The sequence below is a fragment of the Heptranchias perlo genome, chromosome 12 (genome assembly GCF_035084215.1).
Source record: "Heptranchias perlo isolate sHepPer1 chromosome 12, sHepPer1.hap1, whole genome shotgun sequence".
NCBI lineage: Eukaryota > Metazoa > Chordata > Chondrichthyes > Hexanchiformes > Hexanchidae > Heptranchias > Heptranchias perlo.
The window spans coordinates 16790286-16817731 of record NC_090336.1 but is presented as its reverse complement, the minus strand read 5'-3'; the positions used below and the strand labels follow the sequence as shown (position 1 = coordinate 16817731).

At 43.2% G+C, this 27446-nt stretch overlaps 1 protein-coding gene across 6 annotated transcripts in view; it reads left to right on the top strand.

The window, feature by feature from the left end:
- LOC137327844 (potassium voltage-gated channel subfamily KQT member 1) overlaps positions 1–27446 on the top strand; it is a 699654-nt gene that overhangs the window by 189031 nt on the left and 483177 nt on the right. For all 6 annotated transcript variants that reach the window (XM_067993703.1, XM_067993699.1, XM_067993701.1 and 3 more), the window contains exons 4-7: positions 12975–13101; positions 13879–13957; positions 17686–17782; positions 22654–22794. In XM_067993703.1, coding sequence (XP_067849804.1) covers positions 12975–13101; positions 13879–13957; positions 17686–17782; positions 22654–22794 — 444 coding nt within the window. The remainder of the gene's footprint in view (positions 1–12974; positions 13102–13878; positions 13958–17685; positions 17783–22653; positions 22795–27446) is intronic.

Here is a 27446-nt window from a genome sequence, read left to right as displayed (position 1 = left end):
TAAGAACAGAGGCTACAAGATCCAATATACATTTTCATTGAAAAAGAGACATTCGCTTTCCAATTAACCAACTAAAATTTACCAAATCATTTCAGTAAGTTCCAACAGGCCTGATCGTTTTAACTCCATGTATGAGAACATCTTTGGATCGCACTGTGCCGTTCCACATTCCTCCAGTTCCTTTTTATGTCGGCCATTTCTAATGCCTCCTATCAGGTGTAAATGACGCTAAAGGCATGTGATTCTCACCCTTTTGAAAAGCCCAGTACTTTATGACAAACCTAAGCCAGTGACATCAATTACTGCTCACCAAGAAGCAAGCATAGCTAGACTGAAGATGAAACCCTTGAATTTTCTTCATTCATCCCTCCCTTCCTATAAGGAGGCACCTGGACTCTGTTCAGTGATTTGTGCACAGTGACATGGCTGAGATCGCAATCTCAGGGAGATGAGGGTGTGGGTGGAGGGTGGCGATCAAACCTGTGACCCACCTGCAATCTATCAGAAGAGCTTTCTTAAAAATGGTTCTGCCCCAGCCTCATCATCCCAACCCCCCAACCCAACCAGTCTGTGCTGTTAGTTGCTGTCCGCTAAGCTGGTGATTAGGATGACTATATCTGGCCTCTGTTTTAGGAAGGGAGAATTCAACCAGGGTTCTTACTCCTGTTTTGCCAGAAGCCCCTGCTGGAACTGCTGGTTGAGGGCAGGATTGGGCTCGGATGAGATGCCTCCCTTAGGGGGTTAAATAATAAGGACAGGTTGCATAAACCTGGCTTGTATTCCCTTGAGAAAAGAAGATTGAGGGGTGATCTGATTGAGGTGTTTAAAATGTTAAAAGGATTTGATAGGGTAGGTACAGGGAAACTATTTCCTCTGGTGGGGGACTCAAGAACGTGGGGACATAATCTTAAGATTAGAGCTAGGCCATTTAGGAGGGAAATCAGGAAACGTTTTTCCACACAAAGGGTAGTAGAAATCTGGAATTCTCACCCCCAGAAGGCTGTGGACGCTTGGACAATTGGAGCTTTCAAGACTGAAATCAATGGATTTTTGTTAGGTAAGGATATCAAAATAGCAAAGACGGGTAAATGGAGTTGAGGTACAGATCAGCCATGATCTAATTGAATGGCAGAACAGGCTCGAGGGACTGAATGGCCTACTCCCGTCTTTTGTTCCTATGTTCCTTGCTGATACCCTGTCAAGGCTCAGACATGAATGACAGCTCGTTAAGTGAGCTAACTGGCGCCTGACGCCCCGACCTCCCCACCCATGGAATTGTACCCCAGCAAGAAGTCAACTCCTTCAGCATAAGAGGAGGAAAAAGAGAGGAGGAAAAACCACCAAGATAAATAAAAACTACATAAAATTCATAGTATGCGTGCATATGCCACCTTGAGTCAATGGTGCATAATCCAGAAGTGCTGCCATGTTTGTCCGCACACCCAGCAGACCCTTGTAATATTTCAAGAAAAGTAGTTTTCTTCCTGTAAATGTCTTGCCGATTAAAATTGCATTAACTTTTTCTTAAATCCATTTCCGGGACAAAAGATCCAACGCAGAATGGCTGACTAAGAGATCCTGCCTTTTCCCTGGTGGTGGTGGCTTCCTGAATGTGTCAGTGAAGAATCCATAACTTCAGCCACAGTATGGCAGGGCCAGGGGGCATATCGAGTGCGAGCACTAATCACGCACTGGCGTTGAGTATTTTTTGCCAACTTGAACTGCCAGCAAACGTCTGCTCCTCTGAGAACTGTTAAGTGCTGGACTGTAAGGGTCGGTTTCACTTACTGTTGTTGCAGCTGTGTACTGGAGCATGTCGGGAATTCCCCGGAGCCAACCTACGATGGAAAACTTGTAACATTTACTGACACGGAGTTGAGTGCCCAGGCAGGGGTTGTTTTCATAACAGCGGCTTAAGCAAACATGGCGACAGATTGTTTGTGTGTAATCGGCCCATACCTCCATGAACTGCAGTTGCTACCATCAGATCAATTCTATTTAAAGCTTTTAGATGTGAGCAAGATTTTAATACACTTATGGTGGTAATAGGACAGAGAGATTGTAATCATTTTGTTACAGACAATTTATTCTTGGATGGTTGTTTTCTTATTTTGGTGTGTGTGTGGGCGTGCGTTTTATTGACTATTTAACTTTCACACAGGACCTGCAAACCCGGTGTGTGACTGTTACAACAGTTTGCCTGATGCACTATGTTAAACAGCAAGCTGCTCCTATTCAAGTGTTGGCTCAACTCAGTTGGTAGCATTGCAGCCCCTGAGTCAGAAGGTTGTGGGTTCAAACCTCACCCCCCCAAGGACTTCAGTGTGAGATCTGGGCTGAGCCTTCAATCCACACTTTGATGTGTGCTAGTTGGCTGCCTTGCTTGCCTCCTAAAGCAACAGTGAGTGCACTTCAAAGAGTAGTTCATTGATTGTGAAAAACTTTGGGACATCCTGAGACATGATAAGGTGCTTATATAAATGCAAGCTCTTTCTTTCCTTTACACAGAGTTTTCCACACTGTACTCTCGGTGTGTAAATTATTTTAATGCTCTTATCAAGTAGGCTATGCTGGCAAGACATAGATTGTAATGTAATATTTAGTATTTCATACACACAGTAAACACTTACCGTAATGCTGTGTCAGCAACCATGCAATCACACCATTAGATGAGTCAGTGGTTGTGGAATGGCAGTGAGCCATACAGATCAGGAAGGTCTATGGTTTATTTACTGGTATGTCCTAAGTTAACTGAACTCTTGTGGAACACAGTGAGTGCTGCTGTACTTGAAATCCCTATGTTAGTGAGGAAAAAAATGAATCAAGGTGCTTACTGCTGATCACTATCTTCCGACCCTTGTTGGAAGTTTGTGTGTGTGTGTGTGTGTGCATCAGCTGAGGCCAGGATGGGGCTCTGTTGTGATCCACTCCATGGCCAAACAACCTACTGATGGTCATTGTCCAGCCTCCCACATGAGAATGCCCACTTGGGCGAGCTACTGGCATCCTTGGAACAGTGCCCCAGCAACTCACTGCCTGTGGATGAGTAAGGGGGGAAATGTTTTCTGGAGTATGTTGTGGTGAGATGGGATGGTAAGTGAGGATTAATTCTGCATTAGTTGATCTTTGCATTAGATAGTACAACAATAAATTGCACTTTTGTTGTAGTAACCTTTGTTACAGTTGTAAACTGCCATGGATGCCTATCTTGATTGTTAATGATATCTAGTAGTCAGATTTGACCAACTCAAAAAAGTTAACAACAACCTATGACAATAAGATGACTGCACCACTCACCACTCCTCTTTGGCAAGCGAGCATGCTCTGTAAGGCTGCTGCCCACCATCCCCTATCGGAGCCTTGCTCTGTAACTAGTGCTTACAGTCCTCTAAGAGCTCAGGTGGCCATTTCTGTGTGAGCTTTGACCACTCACAGCCCACACATGCATATTTCTAGCAAGGGCCACTGTGATAGCAAACAGGAAAGAAAAAGAGCTTGCATTTATACAGCACCTTTCACAAATTCAGGACATCCCAAAGCACTTTACAGATATTTAAGTACTTTTGAAGTGCTGTCACTATGTAATGTAGGGAAACACAGCAGCCAATTTGCATACAGCAAGGTCCCACAAACAGCAATGTGATAATGACCAGATAATCTGTTTTGGTGATATTGGTTGAGAGATAAATATTGGCCAGAACTTCTCTGCTCTTCTTTGAATCATGTCGTGGGAACTGTTGTGTCCACCTGAGAGGGCAAATGGAGCATCTGCTTAACATCTCATCTGAGAGACAGTGCAGCACTCCCTCAGTCCTTCTCTGGAGTGTCAGCCTAAAATCATGTGCTCAAGTCTCCAGAGTGAGGCTTGAACTCACAACCATTCTGACTTAAGAGGTGAGAGTACTACCCACTGAGCCACGGCTGACACAGGAGTGGGGAGCCCTGGCTGAATTATCCCTCCCTGACCCTTTGGAGAAAGCGTTTTTAGTTTGCTATGAGAGAAACTTCCCACACAAGTGAACAGCTAGAATGGGACTGCAGTCCGCCTTGGTTAAGATGTTGAACTGATAAATCTATTGGTCGTGCACTTTTTTTTTCATTATCTTTTCAAAGACAAATAATTCATGTATGTTGCTAGAGAGGTTAATACATAATTGGTCTTGTGATGCAATTGCCCTCCATTCACCTCCATCTATAAATCAGCGCATGTGATTTTTTTTTCACTGCGTAATGTAAAAAGAAGAAAAATCTATTCTAGCATTAAGTACCGCCCGGTTCCTTTTGATGTCAACCACAGTAGCGCAGATTTTATTCATGAACCAGCTGGATCCTCTTGAGCTGAAAATATCAGACTGATTAAAGCAGTTTTGCTGCCAGGACACGGCTCAGACAGTAACCCTGCATAATCGGGATCTGACAGCCCCTTGTATCTTTCCACACAGCAGAGCAAAGTTCGCACCATGCTGATGATATTTGTTGATCGTCTTCCAGGGATCCACATTAAGGGGGAGCCGAAGAGCTAATTGCTGTCTGCTCCGGTGAACTGCCTCTGGTAGCCCACATCCCAGCGAGTTGCATTTTGGCTTCTACCCCCGTTTCAGCGCAGGAAATTGCATTTGCGGAATTGATTTGCATTTGGATTTCGGACATTTTATGATGCTCCTGATGGATCCCGTAATGTGTAAAACCAATGTCAAAAGCCTTGGAAAAGATTTCACCTTGTCGTTGCCAGAGTTTTTAACGAATGTTTCAAAAGATGCCAAGACCTTTGGTACAAGTTTCAACAGTGCTGCCAACAGATCCAATTAAAGTCTTGGGTCTCGACTGCCAGCGACTGCTTTCGCTGATTCAGTCACGGCAGAAAGGGGCTGAAAGTGGGAGAGAGCTGCAAAATGGAGAATGAGGGGATAAAAGCAGTGATGAGAAACTGAAAGAAAGAAATAACTTGCATTTATATAATACCTTTCACATCCTCAGGACATCTCAAAGCGCTTCACAGCCAATGAAGTACTTATGAAGTTTAGTCACTGTTGTGATGCAGGGATGCAACCAATTTGCACACAGTGAAGTCCCACAACCAGCAGTGAGATAAAGGACCAGATAATCCGCTTTTGGTGGGTGTTGGTTGAGGGATAAATGTTAATTAGGAAACAAGGAGAACTCCCCCGCTCTTCTTTGAACCTTTTATGTCCAACTGAGAAGGCAGATAGGGCTTTGGTTTAATGTCTCATCTGAAAGATGACAGTGTAGCACTCCCTGGTGTCAACCTAGATTATGTACTCCAGACTCTGGAGTCAGGCTTGAACCTTCTGACTCAGAGGTGAGAGTACTACCACTGAGCCGATCCTGATAGCATCTACAGTTTACAAAAACAAATTTAATCAAAAAGAACAAGGTCTAAAAGATAAAAGAATTTAGGAAAGAAAATAAACAAGAGAAGGAATGGTGCAGGCACAAAGAAAAACAAAGAAAAAAATGCAATTCCAAAGGAAAGCCAACAACAAAAATCAGATGGAATATTCATGAAAAAGCAAACCTGAAGGTATGAAATCACATATCATGATACTTGACGGAAGCAGTTTCTATTAAACACAACTGAATGTTATTTAAAACGAGATTGGTTTAATTCAATGTGTTGGATTGAATTACTTGATTCATTGGGTTAAGCAGAGTTGGGTAGTGAGGATTGACGAGCTGTAGAAGAACCATGGACTGGATAAAATGGGCTACAGGGTAGGATTAGTTTGATGGACAGTAGAGGACAGCTGTAGGATTGGACTGGGTCTGGCAGAATGAGAGTTCAGCATTCAATTGGATTGACCAGGATTGACTGAAGATGACTGATGAAAGGCCATCAACCTAAAACGTTAACTCTGTTTCTCTCTCCGCAGATGCTGCCTGACCTGCTGAGTGTTTACAGCATTTTTCTGTTTTTATTTCAGATTTGCAGCATCCACAGTATTTTGCTTTTGTTTGACTGAAGTTACAGTAGGTTGAGCAGAGTTAGATAAAGACAAGCGGGGATTGATTGGTTTGGGACTATATAGTACTATTGCATTTATATAGTGCCTTTCACGACCTCAGGATGTCCCAAAGCACTTTAGAGCCCATTAAGTACTTTTTGAAGCGTAGTCACTGTTGTGAAGTAGGAATCACAGCAGCCAATTTGCGCACAGCAAGGTCCCATAAACAGCAACGTGATAATGACCAGATAATTTGTTTTAGTGATATTGGTTTAGGGATAAATATTGGCCAGGATACCGGGGAGAACTCCCCTGCTCGCCTTCGAAATCGTACCATGGGATCATTTACATCCACCTGGATACAACAAGATTGTGTGTTGGGTTGAGGAGAGTTGGTCAGAGTATGGCTGCAGAATTAGATAGAGCTAAAAGGAGATTAAAAAATACTTTCTGTGAAACATTCACGATATTCTCACTCTTGGCTTGTGCCAGTAGTTCCAGATAAAGAACGTGGAGAGATTTCTTACTTCCTGTCAGATTTTAAGGCCTGGCCTTTCAGTTTCAGCAAAGCAGAAGCTTTATTCTAAAAGCAAACCATTTCTTTCTGGTTTACATGATTATGAGGAACAGCGCAGATATATTTATTTGTTTTGACTTAGTGTACTGTTTGTATTCTAATAAAATGAAAACTCTTGTGACTGTGAAGCAATGATATTTAAAAGAAAGTCAAAGAATGTTACCCAAAGTGTACTTTTAAAAAATGTTACTCTTGTTCTTTTATATCAGAAAGAAAAAAGAATTACAAGGCGATTTTGTGTGCCGTCTCTAACATCACTGATGATCACTATTTGATTTGCCCCGACTGTTCAGTTTGTCAAATAAACCCATACCCTCTTTAGGGACTTAGGTCATGTTTTGATCTTGCCCACTTAGTCAGGCTTTGTTACACTGCAAATGTTTGCACGGTTACTCAGGCAGCAGCACTCCCATTCCAAGGGCTTGGCTTTTAATCCTGGCCTCAGTGGTCACAGCTGGCAGATCTAGTGGAAGTCTGCTGCAATCGTATTCTGATGTCCTGAATTCAAAATGTAGTCTCTACCCGGCATTTAACCTTTGAATGTGGTGTCACCCTTGGCTTAGTGGTAGCACTCTCACCTCTAAGTCAGAAGGTCATGTGTTCAAACCGTTCACCAGAGGCTTAAGCATATAATCTACCACAACAACAACTTGCATTTATATGGCACCTTTAACGTTGTAAAAAAATCCCAAGGCGCTTCACAGGAGCATTATCAAAAAAAGTTTGAGGCCGAGCTACGCAAGGAGAAGTTAGGACAGCTTGGTCAAAGAGGTAGGTTTTAAGGAGCATCTTAAAGGAGGAGGGAGAGGTAAAGAGGCGGAGAGGTTTAGGGAGGGATCTCCAGAGCTTAGGGCCTAGGCAGCTGAAGGCACGGCCGCCAATGGTAGAACGATGAAAATCGGGGATGCATAAGAGGCAAGAATTGGAGGAGGGTTGTACGGCTGGAGGAAGTTATATAGTTAGGAAGGGCCGAGGCCATGGAGGGACTTGAAAACGAGGATGAGAACTTTAAAATCGAGGCATTCCTGGACTAACATGATACATCAATGCTTTACTGAGGGAGTGCCCATGTTTTGTATGAAACTTTAAACTCAGGGCCCCATAGGTGGATGTAAAAGATCCCAAGGCATTATTTAAAGAAGAGTGGTGAAGTCCTCCCAGTGTCTCGGTCAACATTTATGCTTCGCCTACAACCGCCAAAAAACTTAACTGGGCATTTATCTTATTGCTGTTTGTGGGAGCTTGCTGTGCACAAATTGGCTGCCACATTTGCCTGTGACTACACTTCAAAAGATCACTTCATTGGCTGTGAAGTGTTTTGGGATGTCCTGAGGTCATGAAAATGTTACATAAATTCAAGTTCCTTCTTTCTTTTTCTCCAGCGAGTGGAGACCGGAGCTCCAGCTCTGAATTTCTGGGTTGACATCCAGCGGGATACTCCCATCCGGTAGGTGTGGGTGGCCCCCTCTTCATCACATGGGTTGTGGCAGCCCAAAAAACCCTCCCGGCGCATACGTCTAACCACCCTATCGGGACGAAAGCTCTGCCACTAAAGCCACTGGAATTCCAACAGCATTAATAATAATCTGTTGATTATCATTTAGTGTACAATAAAGGATGAGTTTATTTGAAGTCTGTACTATAATCAAGGATTTGAAGAGATGCCCTAAACATAAAGCTTGAGGCCTAAGCAGTTGGGAAACTTTGTTTAAATCCCAAGTTTGCATTATAGCTTTTGATCTCATTCTAGGCAAGTGTTTTATATAATAGTCTACTCCTTTTAATTCAAAGTTGCTTCATTCAACTTATCTGATAACTTAAATTTGCTTTTAGCATTAAATTCCCACTGTCCTGTGTTATTTACGTTGCTTGATTCAAATCATCGGGTGATCCAAAGCATCGAATAATCCCCCAAATTTTTCAGACTATCAGGAGCACACTGTATTTACAATTTCAACCACATCCACTGCCTGTTGCCGCAGCAGTGCTGGTTTGGAATGAAATCATTTGGCAGGAAGGTGTGCGTCATAAGCTACCCAATGAAAAGGAACCGCAATAGCACATCACCTCATATTACAGGAATACCGGAAGAATCTCTTTCCCGTTGTGAATTTTATCATGCGGAACAAACAATCTTCTTGAATTATTTTTCCGACAGCTTCCGTCTGTCTTTCGATGGCGCATTTGAGTGAGTGATATCCTTGGGCTAGGATTGTTCTGGTCACTGTGGTGTGACATTGTAAAGATGTTTGTGAAGGTTTCCAATGATCGGTAATTCTATCAAAATCCTAAACATAAGAACATAAGAAATAAGAGCAGGAGTAGGCCAATCGGCCCCTCGAGCCTGCTCCGCCGTTCAATAAGATCATGGCTGATCTGGTCCTAACCTCAAATCTAAAGAACACAAGAAGTAGGAGCAGGACCCGGCCACTCAGCCCCTGGGCCCACTCCGCCACCCACAGGGCCTTGACCGATCCGAACTCAGCTTCATGTTTATATTTTCGCCAGAAATACCAACCAGAGGTATGAGCACACTCACGAATTTAGAAGGTTGAGGGGTGAGCTATATAAGGTTTTTACAATAACAAAGGGATTTGATAGGGTAGATACAGAGAAAACTTTTGTGGGGAAATTCAGAACAAGAGCACATAATCTTAAAATTAGAGCCAGGCCATTTAGAAGTGAAAACAGGAAGCATTTTTTCACACAAAAGGTAGTGGAAATCTAGAACTCTCTTCCTCCAAAATGCTAGCTCAATTGAAATTTTCAAGACTGAGCTTGATAGGTTTTTGTTAGGTCAGGGTATCAAGGGCAGGTAAATGGAATTGAGGTACAGATCAGCCATGAACTAATTGGATGGCAAAACAGGTTTGAGGGGCTGAATGGCCTACTCCTGTTCCTATGAAGTTGCTTCACACAGGGACCAAAGCAGTTCTTCCCTCAGCCCCCGCACCCCATCTTCCCTGTGTCAAAAGTCATGAGGTTTGAATGAGTGCGTTGTAATGTAGTTAGATGGGAGAGCTGTTTTGTTTTAGTGAGGGGGACTGCTGAGCACAAGATTCTGTATCTTTTCTTTAAACTTGAAATGTAGTCGACTATTCTGTGGAATAGGGGCATGAAATGAATGACTAGCAGGAGAAAAAGAATAATTGACTCTAATTAGGGTACTTAGCTCCGATCTGATTTGTGACTTTTACTTGCCTGTGGAGTAATGTTCCCTCTACGAAGAGATTTAAGTACAATTAATAACATTCCTGAACCCTGGTTTCCTTCTGTTTTTATTTTCATTAACATTGCACAAGTTGTTGTGTGTAGCTAAATTATTACATTCAATATATTAAAAAAAAATCCACACTTTGCTTATTTCACTCATATGAGCCGTCGCCAGAGATCCCAGATAAGGAATCTTGGCAGAATGGCGATCTAGACTTCTCGTGCAAAGATAAAATCTCTCTCCACAAGAGGCTAAAAGCCTTTGGAACTATTTATATTAGTGTTCGAAGCAGATTTTTTTTAACCTGATTTCCCCCCCCCACCTAAAGATTTAGTGCTAGGATTAATGTTCAGTGATTCACTTATGAGATGTCGGCACTGTATTAGAAAACAGTTGTTTACCCCCCCCCGACCTTAGCATGTTGTGTGTTGTCGGAGCCATTGGGTGTATGTCCATACATGATTAGCAATTCTCATATATGGTTTTTCTCAATTTATTTTCCCTTTCATACGCGGTCACTGAATATAATTTGCAGCTTTGAAAAGATCTGAACTTTTTTAGAACCTGTTTTATTTCTCCTACTTTCCTAACATTATCCGCTCTGGGTCTGCCTTGGCAAGTGTGCTCAACTACAGCGGCAATGTATTTATCAACCCACAGAGCTGCTCGGACTCATTCAAGGAACGATATAGGAAATACTTTCCGATATCGAGCTGTCACCAGGGGGCATGTTCTGGTTGCTAATGGTTACCTGGATCAGTTTTGTACAGCCACGAAGAACAGCTTGTGCACTTTCACCTCTGACCTCCCTGAATATCTGAGGTCTCGTCGGGGTCAGTGGTCCTTTATTTAAACATCAGACGTGAATAATGGCGCCTGGCGCTCAGCCGACTAGTCCTCTCCTTTTAGTCATTCTAGTCTCTAGCAGGATTGATCGATGCACACTTAGCTTGTCTGCATGTAGAGTAAGGAATTCAAAGACAGTAACCATTGCCTACTTGTCTTGTGCTTTGTCTTGCTGACAGTGCACATTTACATATTTGACAATGCTTTGGTTTACAAGTTGTACGCACACAATAAAAAAAAAATGAAAATGGAGTATTTTTTTCCCCAGTTGATTAAGATCTTTTGAAGAAGCGTGACAGCTGATGAAGTTTTCCAGTTTGACAATTCTAGTTCAAAGTCCAAATTATTATTTCACAGAAACATGCAAAACTACAGTCTGACAGAGAGAAAGAAGTAAACTGTAGAAAGAGGGATGGAGCGGGAAGAGTCCCCAGTGAATTCCAGTGTGAAAGACGGTCCCTTGAATGGATCCAGTCAAAGAGTTGCTCTATTAAGCAGCAAGGAGACTTCCATCTGTCCATGAACGCTAATTAACTTGTCAATTAAATAACTTGAAAAACACTTAAAACAGACTTTTATTCCTGCTTCATGATTGACTTCCTCAGCATAAATATTACACTTACCAAAGAGCATTCTCAGACCTGTACCCGTATCTGTGCCAGTTTGTGTGTGCATCCCCACACAGTGATTTTAGCAGTTGTTTGGTATATGTACCCATATATGAAAAATAGTGTCGTTTAGCCTTGTAACTGTGCTGTAGTTTCCAGTGACTGGTGCTATGGTGACACTTCTACTGGTGTTTCCAGTGACCAGTGTTAGAATCATAGAATCATAGAATCATAGAAGTTACAACATGGAAACAGGCCCTTCGGCCCAACATGTCCATGTCGCCCAGTTTATACCACTAAGCTAGTCCCAATTGCCTATAGAATCATGTTCTGTGGACACTCCTGCTATTTCCACTAATCAGTGCACTGGTGACACTCTTGCCGATTCCATTGACTGGTGCTCTGCTGACACTCCTGCTGTTTCCCCTGATAGGCGCTCTGGTGACCCAGAGCTCGAGGGGTTGAATGGCCTACTTCTGTTCCTATGTTTCTATGACCCTCCTGCCACTTCCCGTGACCGGTGCTGTGGTCACACTCCTGTTCGATAGTTTCTCCTAACCATCAGTTTAGCTCTGCTGCTACTGGATGTTTCCAACAGGACCTCACTTACTTCAGACGACGATCGTTCTCTTTCTGTTTCTTCCGTAAACTGTCGGTAAAACCAGAGAAATGTCCATAGCGATAAACGGGCAGAAGAATTTGTGGCAGACCTGACTAAATAGGACGGGATTTATTTCACTTCATTTTGATTCACAGTTTTGACAATCTGATTCCATTTGTATTCAAAAACAGCTAATTGTGGCAATAGGCAACATAATTCTCATGAAGAATTAAATGGCTTCTAGGACACTAAAGTGTTTGTGTTTGGATGGGGCGAGGGGCAAGAACATGGTTATCAATTTGAATCTTAAAGTAATTAACCTAAGGGCAGAACCGGCACTGGTACCAATGGTTTTAACTTGACTCGATACAGGAAACCTGGCCTGGATCTGGACAGGATTGTTAGATTCGACTTTATTTCTGGGTACTTTGGGTGGTGGTGTGTGACTGGTCTTAGTTGGTGGAGCTCCTAACTACCTGATTTTATCTTGACTGCACACTAGGAAAGTTCTAAATGCAGCACAATGGTGCAAGTCAAGAATGAAAAACAAGTGAGCAACCCAAAGGCGTTCATATACTATTTAAAAGAAAAATACAATTGCCATACAAGAGTATAAGTCACACCCTCCACCCAGCACAGTCAAAGACCTCTTAAAGGGGCACTAACTTCGTGAAAAAGTGCTTGCCAAACCTGAAGGAGATAGAAGATGCAGAACATTGCATTGTGCTCATCATCACGATATCCCCAGGAAGTGAGACATGAGCATCTAAGAAAGCATGGGATGAGAAAAGGCAACTCGATTCAACAAGTCTGTTCCTTTTATAGAACATCTGCAATCTACCCCATTTAGGCTCCCAGCCACCCCTGTAATCGCCTGAGAGAAAATTCGACATAAAGATTCCCCGATCCTCAAAGGTAATCAAGTGAAGTTCCAGGATATCTATCCATTTCTGTGTGTCCACTATTCAACTCTGACCTTCTACCCTCCCCACAGTATAGTGTATCCATTGTATGGTATAGCACCATTACACCAATATCTTCATTGTCATAGATAACATTCCAGTTGGGGTGTGCAGGGTCGTACAGACACAGTGAAGGTTCTAGAGTTTCCACTTGTGCACAATTGTACCATTTTAGAATTTCTTATTTCTTTGTTGTTCAATAGGAGATTGTATTAGTGGTATTTTTTGGAATTGAATACTTCGTCCGACTATGGTCAGCGGGCTGCCGCAGCAAATACGTTGGATTTTGGGGAAGGCTCCGCTTTGCCAGGAAACCTATCTCAATCATTGGTGAGTGGCTGTTACCGTAACATCTTGCATGAAATACACATTCAGTGGTCAGTCCTTTGTTGTGCACCCTTTAATGGGAACGGTCTGTTTAGAGATCGATGGGCTTATTAAAAAAAATCACATCGGGTGGCACTGCATTGGGGTACCAGTACTGAATCTTATAGCACAGAAGGAGGCCATTTAACCCATCATGCCTGTGGCTGCTCTTTGAAAGAGCTATCCAATTATTCCAATTCCCCCGCTCTTTCCCCATAGCACTTTCTCCTTTCTATATATCCATGGGGTGGCTTTGTACCTATGATTCCTTCTATGGGAGTTACAGATGCCTTTGTGGGAGTGCAGTGAGCAGAGGCCAGATACTTCCACACAAGGAGGGAGAGGGAGTCACCCAAAGCTGCTCCTGTGCACCTCCCAGCACTTGGCTTCCAAGCAACATTGACAGAAGCCTGGAACAGACCGAGGGCCCTTTCAGCTGAGGGCAGTGAGTGGCCCTGGGAGCCCTGAGGAAAAGAAAAGGAGAAATACCTTATAAAAGGGGAGTTTCAACCTATAAAATAAAATAGTCTATTGTAAGTATTTGCAAGAACAGAACGAATCATCAACGGAGATGGGAGAACAGGCTGAGGTGAGTCCTCATTATTCCCCATTCTCTAAGTGCTTGCTACATTTTAGCAAATACTCCCTCAAAGACTGACTTTTCTCCCCCAAGGTTTGTAGACTGTGTGGTGAATCCTAAATTTCTATAATCTACCCTGACTTTGTTTTTGTTCCTGGCAGATCTCATAGTGGTGGTGGCTTCAGTCATAGTCCTCTGTGTGGGCTCAAATGGACAAGTTTTTGCAACATCAGCCATCAGGTAGGCAGAGCAAGCTTAGGCCTGTATATTAACTGGGTTTGGTGCAGTAACACCTCCGGTGTTAAATTATGCATGGGACAAAAGCTTATGAATGCTTAATTCATTCACATGACATTCCTTGTCCATAGTTCGCATGCTGCTATCGCACAGCCTGATTTCACCTTGTTTGTTTTGCACTTATTACCAATGTTATCAAATCTATTCTCACTTAAAATCATGCTGTCCACCTTTTCACGTGCTGGAAACAAAACTACAAGGACTAAAGGGGTAATTTTCCGACTTTGTTCTTCCAGCAGAGGGCCTTGAACCCTCTCCCTCCACCTTGGATACGAGTAGGATTTTCCAGCTGTTTAAACCATGTGTTTGCGGCGTGTGGGGGAAGGCAGCCCACTGGAAATGCGAGCTCAGGAAATTACCCTTTGAAGGTTCATTCTCCCGTTTTGGGATACTTCACTGCCGGGTTCCTCAAATGCCATCAACTGCCCTGCCCTCCTGCAGAGTCACCGGCCTCCCTCAGCCCCACACCATCCCGGGCCAAGAGGGCCCAACAAGTGACTTGCACTGCCTCTGTGATGCGTACAGGAGTTCAGCCCAGAGTGATTCGCTCTCCGATTTTTTTTTTATCCTCATTCCCACCTTTCCTGTCGTAAGTACCTGGCCTTCACGCGGCAGTGCGGTTGCGATCAGCATCTCAAACCCAAATGCCGCCATTTTATGAAGCACTTTGATGCATCTCCAGCTTGCAGTGCCAAGAATTTAAAACTTAAGAACAAAACGGATTGATAGGCAGAATCAACCAACATGATTTTATCACCGTGTCATGAATTGCACCATTACACACACTTCTATTTAAAGATGAGAGGAACCATCCTTCAATACCCCTTTAGGTCTCACAGTAACCATTTTATGTTGACAGACTGGTAATCCTGAAGCCTGGACTAATAGTCCAGAGAATGCGAGTTTAAATCCCACCATAGCAGTTTGAGAATTTGAATTCAGTTTTAAAAATTTGAAAATAAAAGAAAAGCTGGGGTCAGTAAAAGTGGCCATGAAGCTGTCAGGTTGTGGTTAAAATCCCAACTGGTTCAATAATGTCCTTTAGGGGAGGAAACCTGCCGTCCTTACAACAGAAAAAGTAGGCTTAGAAACAGTAAAAGGATGCTTATGATAAATGTCAGGTACATAATTCAGTAGAGAACCAAGCTGAATACAAAAAGTACAGGGGAGAACTGAAAATGGAACTAAGAGGGGCAAGGAGAGAGTATGAGAATAGATTAGCAGCTAACATAAAAGGGAACCCAAAAGTCTTTTATAAACATACAAATAATAAAAGGGTAGTCAAAGAAAAGGTGGGGCTGATTAGGGATCAAAAAGGAGATCTTCTTGTAGAGGCAGAGGGCATGGATGAGATACTAAATGAGTACTTTGCATCTGTCTTCACTAAAGAAGAGGATGTGTCACAGTAAAGGAGGAGGTAGTAGAGAAATTGGATAGGATAAGAATAGATAAAGAAGAGGTACTAAAAAGATTGGCAGCGCTCAAAGCAGAGAGTAATGGTGAACGGTTGTTTTTCAGACTGGAGGGAAGTAGACAGTGGTGTCCCCAGGGGTCGGTGTTGGGACCACTGCCCTTTTTGATATATATTAATGATCTGGACTTGGGTGTACAGGGCATAATTTCAAAGTTTGCAGATGACACGAAACTCAGAAATATAGAAAACAGTGAGGAGGATAGTAACAGACTTCAAGAGGACTTAGACAAACTGGTGAAATGGGCAGACACATGGCAGACGAAAAGTCACCCGGTCCGGATGGGATGCATCCTAGGTTGCTGAGGGAAGTAAGGGTGGAAATTGCGGAGGCCCTGGCCTCAATCTTCCAATCCTCCTTAGATATGGGAGCGGTGCCAGAAGACTGGAGGATTGCAAATGTTACACCCCTGTTCAAAAAAGAGGAGAGGGGTAAACCCGGCAACTACAGGCCAGTCAGTCCAACGTCGGTGGTGGCAAAATGTTTCGAGACATTAATCTGGGACAAAATTAATTGGTACTTGGAAAAATATGGGTTAATAAATGAAAGCCAGCACAGATTTGTTAAAAGCAAATCTTGTTTGACTAACTTGATTGAGTTCTTTGATGAAGTAACGGAAAGGGTTGTTGAGGGCAGTGCGGTTGATGTTGTGTATATATGGACTTTCAAAAGTATTTGATAAAATACCACATAATAGACTTATTAACAAAATTGAAGCCCATGGGATTAAAGGGACAGTTGCAGCATGGATACAAAATTGGCTAAGGGACAGAAAGCAGAGAGTAATGGTGAACGGTTGTTTTTCAGACTGGAGGGAAGTATACAGTGGTGTTCCCCAGGGGTCGGTGTTGGGACCACTGCCCTTTTTGATATATATTAATGATCTGGACTTGGGTGTACAGGGCATAAATTCAAAGTTTGCAGATGACACGAAACTCGGAAATGTATTAAACAGTGAGGAGGATAGTAACAGACTTCAAGAGGACATAGACAGACTGGTGAAATGGGCAGACGAAATTTAACGCAGATAAGTATGAAGTGATTCATTTTGGTAGGAAGAATAAGGAGAGGCAATATAAACTAAATGGTACAAATTTAAAGGGGGTGCAGGAACAGGGAGACCTGGGGGTGTATGTACACAAGCCTTTGAAGATGGCAGGACAAGTTGAGAAGGCTGTTAAAAAAGGCATATGGGATCCTTGGCTTTCTAAATGGAGGCATAGAGTATAAAAGCAAGGAAGTTAAGCTAAAGCTTTATAAAACACTGGTTAGGCCCCAGCTTGTGACCAATTCTGGGCACCACACTTTAGGAAGGATGTCAAGGCCTTAGAGAGGGTGCAGAGGAGATTTACCAGGGATGAAAGACTTCAGTTATGTGGATAGACTGGAGAAGCTGGGGTTGTTCTCTTTAGAGCAGAGAATGTTAAGGGGAGATTTAATAGAAGTGTTCAAAATCATGAAGAGTTTTGATAGAGTAAATAAGGAGAAACTGTTTCCACTGGCAGAAGGGTCGGTAACCAGAGGTCACAGATTTAAGGTAATTGACAAAAGAACCAGAGGTGACATGAGGAAACATTTTTTTACACAGCAAGTTGTAATGATCTGGAATTCACTGCCTGAAAGGGTGGTGGAAGCAGATTCAATAGAAACTTTCAAAACGAATTGGATAAATAAGTGGAAAAATTTGCAGGGCTATGGGGAAAGGGCAGTGGGGTGGGTCTAATTAGATAGCTCTTTCAAAGAGCTGGCACAGACTCAATGGGCCGAATGGCCTCCTTCTGTGCTGTATCATTCTATGATTCTATGATATGTGACTGCAGGTCCACATCAATGTGGTTGACTCTTAACTGCCTTCTGAAGCACCCTAGCAAGCCACTCAGTTATATCAAACCGCTACAAACATTGTGGGAGTACCTTCACCACACGGACTGCAGCAGTTCAAGAAGGAGGACCACCACCATCTTCTCAGGACAACCAGGGATGGGCAATAAATGCCAGCGATGCCCACATCCCGAGAATGAATAAAAAAAGATGTTTCCAAAGCTGTAGCCTAAAGGTCCTAACTACCTACCCTGTTACTACCTTCAGTATTTAAACCTAGATTTTAAACTCCAATGACTATGACCACAGCCACTGGAACCCACTGACCCAGTTACCCATCTAACTGATTAATCGAGCATTGCTTTTCTCTTGTTCCAGGGGCATCCGGTTTCTGCAGATCCTTCGAATGCTGCATGTCGATCGGCAGGGCGGTACCTGGAGACTTCTGGGATCAGTTGTCTTTATCCATCGGCAGGTGGGCTAATCTGGCTTCGTGTTCTAAGAGCCAATTTAAACAGTGAATCATAAAGACAGCTGGCTTCTATCCATGTCTTCATTTCGTCTAATCTAGTGTGACAAGATCTTTCTTTAGCTTCCAGCCTCGTTATTCGATTCAGTTATCAGGACCTGTTAAATGTTCTTGTAGATAACTGGCAGAGTCTGTAAAGCTACTGAGTTTACTATCGAATGCAATCATTCCATTCCATATGTTTTCTTTTACAATGGAGATCAATGAGGTTAATTTTAGCAAGGAGGAAATGTTTCAGGACTGTGATCCTTGGTGGGCTTTTCAATGAAAGAAAGAAAGAACGAACTTGCGCCTTTATATGGCGCCTCTCAGGACCTCAGGACCTCCCAAAAATCTTTACAGCCAATGAAGTACTTTTGAAGTGTCGTCATGGTTGTAATGTAGGAAATGCAGCAGCCAATTTGCACACAGCGAGGTCCCACAAAGAGCAATGAGATAAATAACCAGATAACCTCTTTCAGTGATGTTGGTTGAGGGATAGATGTTGGTCAGGACATCGGGGAGAACTCCCCTGCTCTTCTTCAAAGTAGTGCCATGGGATCTTTTACGTCCACCTGAGAGGGCAGATTCGGTTTAACGTCTCATCTGAAAGACTTCCGACAGTGCAGCACTCCCACAGTACTGCAATGGGGTGTCAGCCTAAGCACTGTGCACACGTGCAGTAACTTTTTTTTTTGAGCAGATGTGATCCTTGCAGCCATCATGACTCTCTGGGTGAAAACACTGGGTAGTTTGGAGCTGAGCAACAGATCAAGAAGGACCCTCATTTAATCCTTGGCCTTGTCTAGTGGGGTGTACAGATGCCTTTTGACATCTCCAGTCTGGGAGAAAGAGGGGTTCAGGGCAATCAGCCCGCACTCAGTACTGGAATAGTGCTTGTGTGCATGTTGAAGGAGGACAAAACCAGAATTGGCTGTGATTTCCCCCCCCCACCCCGCCATTAAATTGCTCACTGCTACTCACTGTCTCGGCTCACATATGAGGAATGAAGAGATACTAGAGGGCTACAACTGCCCATGGAACCATGTCCCCACATGAGACACCCCCGTTAGGTGGGTGGAGGTGTGTTTTTAAGCAACTCTAATCCTTTCACTCCAGGGGGAATTTTAACCCCCAAGAAAGGGTGGGTTGGAGTCGAGCGGGAGATGAAAATACCAGTTTTGGTGATCGCAACCACAACCCAGTTCCAACACGCCCACTTCTGGGTTTAAAGTGGGCGTGTTTGGATGCACGCGTTCAACCGATTCCTGTATGTCGCATCCCCAATTACTGTCGATCGTTAACGGGGCAATTTATCTAGTTGAGATACTTGAGGTAGGTTTTTTTTAATTGATTCTGAAACTGATTCCAATTGAGCGTCTCCAGCAACGGTTTCCCGGGGCTTCTGAATCTCGCCAGTGAACCGGAGGCAAGATTCAGCCGCAGTTAATTTGGATTTTTTAAACCTGTGATTGCCCCTTCTGAATAAAAGGCCAGTTATTGCAGCTGGTCTCTCATTTCTCAGGCAAATGAGTATTGAGACTGAGGGTTCTCATGTTGAGACAGCTTTAGCAAAACTTTGGAGCCTTTCAAACTGAAAAGATCAGGATGGGGGGGGCGCGCGCAATGGATGTACTCGAGAGGATATCTGAGGAGGAAGAAAATGACCATCCATGGCAGCCACGTTGTGCTGTGTTGGGATCTGCTGGTGGATAAGAGAGAGGTGCACCACAAAGATCTAAAGAACAGCTGTGGGAAGAGCTGAGTGGGGAACAGCGGAGAGGGGAGCAACAGAGGGGTCGAGGACGCAGGAGTCACTACCCACAAGAGAGGGTATGAGGGCAGAGGCTGAGCTTCCTGGACCTCTCCGAGGAGCAGTGCCGACGCAAGTTCAGATTGAGTCGGCAGGTGGTCGCAGATATCTGCAGCCTCCTTGAGGAAGAGCTGTTCCCGGCTGGACCTGGTGGCCATACATTGCCTGTCGCAGTAAAAGTCACCACTGCCCTCAATTTCTTTGCCTCTGGATCCTTCCAGGGCGCCACCGCTGACATCTCCAGGGTGTGTCAGTCGTCTGCACACAAGTGTACAAGGCAGGTGATGGATGGGTTGTTTGCCAGGGCATCTGATTATGTAAACTTCACCCACGACGACAATAGCCAGAATGAGCAGGCAGTGGGTTTTGCCTCCCTGGCTGGCTTCCCACGATTGCAACCATAGGCACATGACGGCCAAGTGTGTCTTTGAGCAAGCCACTGGCATGTTGAAGATGCGCTTCAGGTGCCTGGATAGATCTAGGGGAGCCCTTCAGTCTGCGAGGGTGTCCAGAATAACCGTGGTGTGCTGAGTCCTGCACAGCATAGCACAGCCGAGAAGTTTACAGGTGGAGGAGGATGAAGGCGCTCGTCAATCATCCTCTGTTGGCAACAACATTGAAGAAGAGGAAGATAATGAACAGGATGAGGAGGAGGAATATAAAGATGTGGTACCCATCGCCAGACCAGCTGCCTACATTGATGCCAGGGATGCCCTTATCTCTCACAGGTTCTATTAATAACAGTGGCAAAAGAGAGACATTGAGATACTCAGGCCGGCTGGCACAACCACCACCACCACCGCCACCCACTGCCCGACCCCCCCTCCCACCCACTTTGCACGAAACAGTCCTTCAAAACCCATTGCACCTCCGCTCAATGGGTGCCATCATGTATTGGCATTCGTCATGAAGCAAATGAAAGGATGACTTAAAACTCACCCTGGAAGACAACAGAAAGTGATATGAATTAGTCATGGCAAAGTAACAATCTTGCCAATCACCATACTCAGGTTTCTCATAGTTCATTGATGAAATAAAGTCATGTGTGTGAAAAATGTTTAAGTTCTGCCACCAGGCATCTGTAGGTTTCCAGTTTCTCTATCTCCAATTGATAGGGATGCAGATGTCAAACTTATCTCCATGGCCTCCTCCTCTGCATCTGTCAGCTGTCCATTCATGGAGGGCCACCTCCAGTCCTCACCCTCTCGCTTGCATTTTGTGCTCTCTTCTCCTACAAGGGGTGAAAGAACAGACCTATGAGTGACTGAAGGTGACATATTCACCTGATGGATGCAGTGCATTGGGTGAGGGTGACTATCAGGCAGATGCATCACGTTGCATAAGGATTGGGGTGAGTGGCAGCAGTGGATGGATACATGGGGAGGTGAGGAAGTGCATAGAAAGTGAAGAAAGGTTGCTGTTGAAACATAAGTGGGTGTGAGGAGTGATGTGATGGAGTAGGCTTGCCAAGACAGAGTGAGAGGGGGTGTTATACACCACAGGAAGTGGGTGAATCAGCATCTGTACTCACTTTTCCTGAACTGGGTTAGGTCATTAAAGCATTTCCTGCACTGCTGCCAAGACCTGGGCATCATGCTCCTGCTGCTCCCCTCTTCTGCCACCTCCAGCCACGCCTTCTTGGTGGCAGAACCAGGTTTCTTCCTCCCATCGCTTGGGTAAATTAGCTCCCTTGGTTCTCACTGCACCCAGCAGTACCTCAAGTGAAGTATCTGTGAATCCGGGTGCTGCCTTTGCTCTTTTGGAATCCGTAGGTTTATTTCCTCCTTTCTCCTCCAAAATTCATTTTTGCATTGGCCCTTTAAATAGTGAATCACATCATGCGGGTGCGCAGTACGCCCACTGTGCAGCTTGGAGACGCGTAACCCGGAAGAAAAAGTAATCGCTTTGGATTAAGTTGCGATCGCAGATTCCGATGCGTTCACTTCACTTCCGTTTCCCACACAAAGATCTACCCCCCCTCCCCCAAACCCCGCTCTGTTTCCGGCTCCAGATAAAAATCATGCCCTCCAAGTCTCGACTCACAGATTTAGTCATTGTCTATGAGAAAGTCTGATAATCACAAACTTTTAGATTAAGAGAAATGAGTAGGAACAGGGTGTTGCAATGGGTCACATGCTTTACCCCTCTAGAATCTGGGTTCAAATCTGATTCAGGCTGATGAGATGAAAGCATCTCCTCATTATTAGCAGTGAAATAGGTTTTGGGCAATCTCAGCCCAATTTATGGTGGGTTTAAATTCACAGCACTCTCACAGGAGAAATTGCCAGTCTCTCCCATGAATGCCACTCGAAGAGCTGGTTAAGAGGGTGGAAATGTTACACTGGTGTTGTAGGGGTGCTGTTCTGAGGTTGGAGTTGAGACAAGTTTTTGAGCCAGTGCGGAGGGAGCATCACTTTGCACCTGACCCGAGGGTGATTGATTCTGACCCTGGTTTCAAATGAAATGAAAAACTGATACCTGTTAAACGTGGCTTGTATTCCCTTAAGCATAGAAGATTAAGGGGTGATCTGATCGAGGTGTTTAAAATGTTAAGAAGATTTGATTTGGTAGATGCAGAGAAACTATTTCCTCTGGTGGGAAATCACGAACGAGGAGACTTAATCTTAAAATTAGAGCTATGGCATTTAGGAGGGAAATCAGGAAGCACTTTTACACACAAAGGGTAATGGAAATCTGAAATTCTCTCCCCCAAAAGGCTTTAGATGCTTGGACAATTGGAGCTTTTGAGACTGAAATCAATAGATTTTTGAAAGGTAAGGGTATCAAGGGATATGGAACTAAGCCGGGTAAATGGAGTTGAGGTACAGATCAGCCATTATCTCATTGAATGGTGGAGCAGGCTCGAGGGGCTGTATGACCTACTCCTGATCCTAATGTTCCTATGTTAATGACATCCCTCACCAGCACAAAAACATACTCAATAATAAAAGTTTTAGGTTAAGAGAACTACGCAGAGTAACAAATGCCTGATGTTTAATTTTGTTCTGACTTTGCCTTTGAACAGGAGCTCATCACCACTCTGTACATTGGATTCCTGGGCCTGATCTTTTCCTCCTACTTTGTGTATCTGGCTGAAAAAGACGCTGTAGACGACAGTGGCTCCCAACAGTTTGGTAGCTACGCAGATGCCCTGTGGTGGGGTGTGGTAAGTGTCTTTAAGTGGGATAGCTCTCCGCTTGGCGGTGTCATTTGGGAACTGGAGATTACTTTAGCAATCCGACCCGATAAGGAAATGGACTGTAAAAGTCTGTAATAGGGGCCAGGGATAATTGCTATCTGCTGTTTTCAGTTTGAAGCACTCCTGTAATTTTCTGCTCAGCTACAACTCTTGTCTTCTCCCGTTACAATTTTCTGATTGATATCTTGGAAGGTTAATGAGAAACTTGTGCTGTCGGTTCCAACGAGACATTATACGGAACCCAAAGTCTGCTTGGTGTGACGTGGTTTTGTAAGCAATGTTGAGCCCTGATTTACAGTGGCTAAGGGAGTTGAGGTTCTTCCCATTTACTATGACAAACTGAATTGGCACTGGAGTAAATGAGATCTGGCTAAGGGATGTATGACAGTATGAAGTGCCAAAAGGATACTAATTTCAAATCCCTGCCAAATTCCTTCTCCATGTCCTGGACATTTCTAAGAAATGAATCAATTTTTTTATTCATTCAATCTTCCATCAGGAAGAAAAATGACTTCTTTGAACCATAGGAGTTTAAAGCAGAGAAGGAGGCCATTTGGCCCGCCATGTCTGTGCTGACTTTTTACTGGAGCAATCCAATACTAATCCACTGTCCTGCTTTCTCCTCATATCCTGTATCTACCTCTGCTTCAAATATTTATCCAGTTCACCTTTAAAAGATACAATGGTCTCTCCTCAATCATTCCCTGTGGCAAAGCATTCCATGTTCCAACAGCCCTTTCAGTAAAAAAAAATTCTCCTCACCTCTCTCTCTACACCCTTAATGACAATTTTAAATTGCTGACCCCTGATCGCAACTGCCCAACCAGAGGAAATATTCTTTTCCAATTAACCCTATGCAAACTCTTCATAATTTTAAAAAATCTCGATGAAACCTTCCCTTCGCCTTCTCTTCTCCACTGCAAATGCTCCCAACAACTCAAGTCTCTCCTCATAATAATGGTTTCCCATTGCTGGCATCTTCCTGGTGAACCTGCACTGCACACCTCTCTGTAGCTCTCATGTCCTTTCCATAATGAGGCACCCAAAACTGCATGCAGTTCTTCAACTGTGACCTAACCAAAGCTTTGTATAAATTTATCATTACTTCTTTATTCTTGTACGCTATGCCCTATTAAAAAAATCCCAAATATTTTGGCCTTTGTTTATGGATGTATCTACCTACATTCCACTTTTAAGGAATTATGTATATGAACCCCAAATTTTCTTTCTGTCTCTGTTCTTTCACACAGTTCATCATTTTTCCATTGAAGGTATACTCCCATTCCTTGTCTTTCCTCCCAATATGTATTGCATCATGTTTATCTACATTAAATTGTATCTGTCATCTGTCTCCCCCTTCTTGTAACCTGTCTATATCTTCCTAAAGTCTTTTAAAATCCTCTTTGCTGTTTACCAAACCCCTGACTTTTGTGTCATCAGCAAAGGAGATTGTGGTTTCTATTGCCAAAGTCTAAATCATCTATATATGCTGAGAGCAAATACGGATCCAGCACTGACCTCTGGGGTACAGCAAATCCATCCCTTCTCCAATCCAAGCAACACCCATTTGCCCTAACCCATTGTTTCATGTCCATCAGCCAACTTTGTATCCATTTAGCCACATTTCCTCTTACACATGCCTGAATTGTTTTAACAAGCGTCCTGTGAAATATCTTATCAAACGTGCTCTGAAAATCCATTTAGACTGCATTCCCTTTATCAATCCAATCAATAACTTCTTCAAAAACCTCTATTAACCATGACTTGCTTTTACCAAATCCGTGATTAACCCATGTATTTTTAAATGCTGACTAATTTGATCTTGAATTATGGATTCTAAGAGTTTCTCCACATCTGACATTAGACTAACTAGTCTGTAGTTACCCAATTTATCCTCTTCTCCCTTCTTGAACAGAAATCTTACATCAACTACTGTCCAGCCCCACAGCACAATTTATGTATCTAAAGAGGATTGAGAATTGTGATCAGAGCCTCTGCTATCTCCTGTCCAACTTCATTCAATAGCCAAGGGTGCATACCATCAGGGCCCAATGACGTATCGATCTTAGGTTCTGTTAGTTTTGTTATAACCAATTCTTTTTCTATAGTTATCTCTAATAGTTGTTCCAAATCCTCCCCTAGAACACCTACATTCTCAATTCCACCATCATTTGTAAAAACTGACACAATATGTTTATTTAATAACTTTTATCCTCCACTATTAGATTCCCCTTTCATCCTTGAATGATCCCACACTCTCTTTAACTATGCTTTTACCTTTTAATAAAAGCACTTACTCTTTACATTTATATTATCTGCTAGCTAAGTACAATCAAATCATAAACGTATTCTTTATAAATGAATTTATGATGTTGCTACAGCTGGAGGTCCCAAGTTTTAAACACTGAGCGTGGATTATTACACCAGGTCAATATAAACAAAACAATTAGTAGATTATACTATACCAGAAGTATGAGACTTATCGCTATTACATTTGATTAATTTTAGATTTGCAAACCCCAGTGATGAACCCCATCTGATTGTCCCTGGTGGGGAGCAGACAGGGGACAGGAGTAGATTGATTCTGTCCTGGAGAACTACTCAATGACTTGGGATACTTTTTTTGTAAGATCACTGCAAATTTTTGAGTACATTTTACCGTCCTGAAGTTCCACCTTAAAATCTCCATGTGTTTGTGTGATTGTGTGAGTGTGAGAGAGAGCGAGAGAGAGAGAGAAAAGAATACTCAGAAACATCATGAAAAAGAATGCCCTCAATTTGATATCTCAAAGCGAATCTGCCTTCATGGAGAAATGTCACAGATCTCTCACAGGACAAAGACCAAAGTTTACTCATTACTACCACAAAAGCCTTGGATTATAAACGAACGATTAGACGCATTGCATCACCAATGATGAAGGTACACTGCCATCATCTTGCCTTAGGCCAGTGTCTATGTAGTTTAAGCAGTGGCAGGTGTCACGGCAAGCAATGTTTACATTGAAATGATGCTGAGCTTTGTTTCACTGGACATTACATGGGGTTCACCTTCCTTTCAAAACCACAAGAGATTCTCACCAGTAATCCTCCTAGATTTCCAATTTTCATTATTTTATTAATTTGAGAAAAACACCTATGGCTTTTGGGTTAAGTACCCATTTAACTGTTAACAATGTCTGGACAGTTAGGTTTTCTGTTGATAGCAACTTTGCCAAAAAAAAATCCTTTGCGGTTTGAGCTACAGATTTTGCCGACACGTCGACCCAAGTCATTCCAAACTGCTGACCAGAACCTACTGTTCATTCAAACACTGTTCACTTGAGTTAGGACCAAGAACGTATGGAGGATCTCAGGGTGTGTGTTCGACGGAAAGTTATAAACTATGTGCATAGAATCATAGAAATATCAGCCAGAAGGAGACCATTGTGTCTGTGCCAGTGCTGGCTGCACATTGGAGTTATCCACTCTGCTCTTTACCCCGTACTCTTTAATATTTTTCTTCTTCAATTGTTTATCTAATTCTCCGTGATTAATTCGGCTTCATCACTCACTTGTTGTAAAGCATTCCATATTCTTTGTGTGAAAAAAAAAATCCTTTCCGACCTTAACCCTTCTGGCACCGAGTTTATGTGCCCTGGTTACCGATTCACCAATCAGTGAAAATAATCTATTTATCCTCTCAAACCTTTTCATAATGTACAACACTTTTACACCCCCCAACGCCCCCCTCCCCAACACACACACACACAAACTTCACTGCTCCACTGATTTCAGCCCTGGACTCGACCTAGTGAATCAACTTTGCATCTTTATCATGGCTCCAATATATCCATTCTATAAATGGACACATCGCATCAGCATTCTGGTGAAGGGTCACTGCATGAATTGAACAGTGATCCAGAGGGACCAGAAAACTAACAATCTACCACGGAATGCAGTCGATGGGTTGCACTAATGCAAAAAGTTGGACTCGTAACTGCGTGCCATCTTTCCACCTGCCATTGGTAAAAATCACTTTAAATGTGTAAGTGGCATTCCCTTAGTTGCGAACTATAAATTAAGGTGCAGAGTTCCTGTTTTGTGTTTTTTTTGGGTGGGAGTGGCTCTTTGTGATCCCTTTTCAGCTGAACTAGAATGCAAGTTACTATCCTATCTCTCTCTCTCCATTCTCCAGTTTAAAGTGCTTCCTATTTCTTCTACAGTACCAGTAATCTGATAGTTTGTTAAAACTTGCAGTAGAACGAAAGGCTTTATTTAGCGATAAGCTCCCAACTGCAGTGTTGGCTTTTTTTTTCAATGAAGGAAACAGTGCGATACTGTAATAGGACGCCTGGTCGCACTTCAAATGAAAACCAGGGGTGTGTACGTTGGTGAATTATTGATAAAGCTGCGTTACATCTGTGCACTGGTATCAGTCGGTGGCTCTGCCTCCCAGACTGAAAGCTGAAGCTTTTCCTTCAGATCAGTATCGTTCTGTCGTGTGACTTCACATTTCTAATCCTTTCTTTTTTTGTTCAGGCACATGCTCCCCAGCTGTGCTCCATTACATTGTTCCCCTAATCATTGCTGAATTAAAAAGAGAGAGAGAGAGAAAAAAATATCTCTAACAAGGCTTTTAC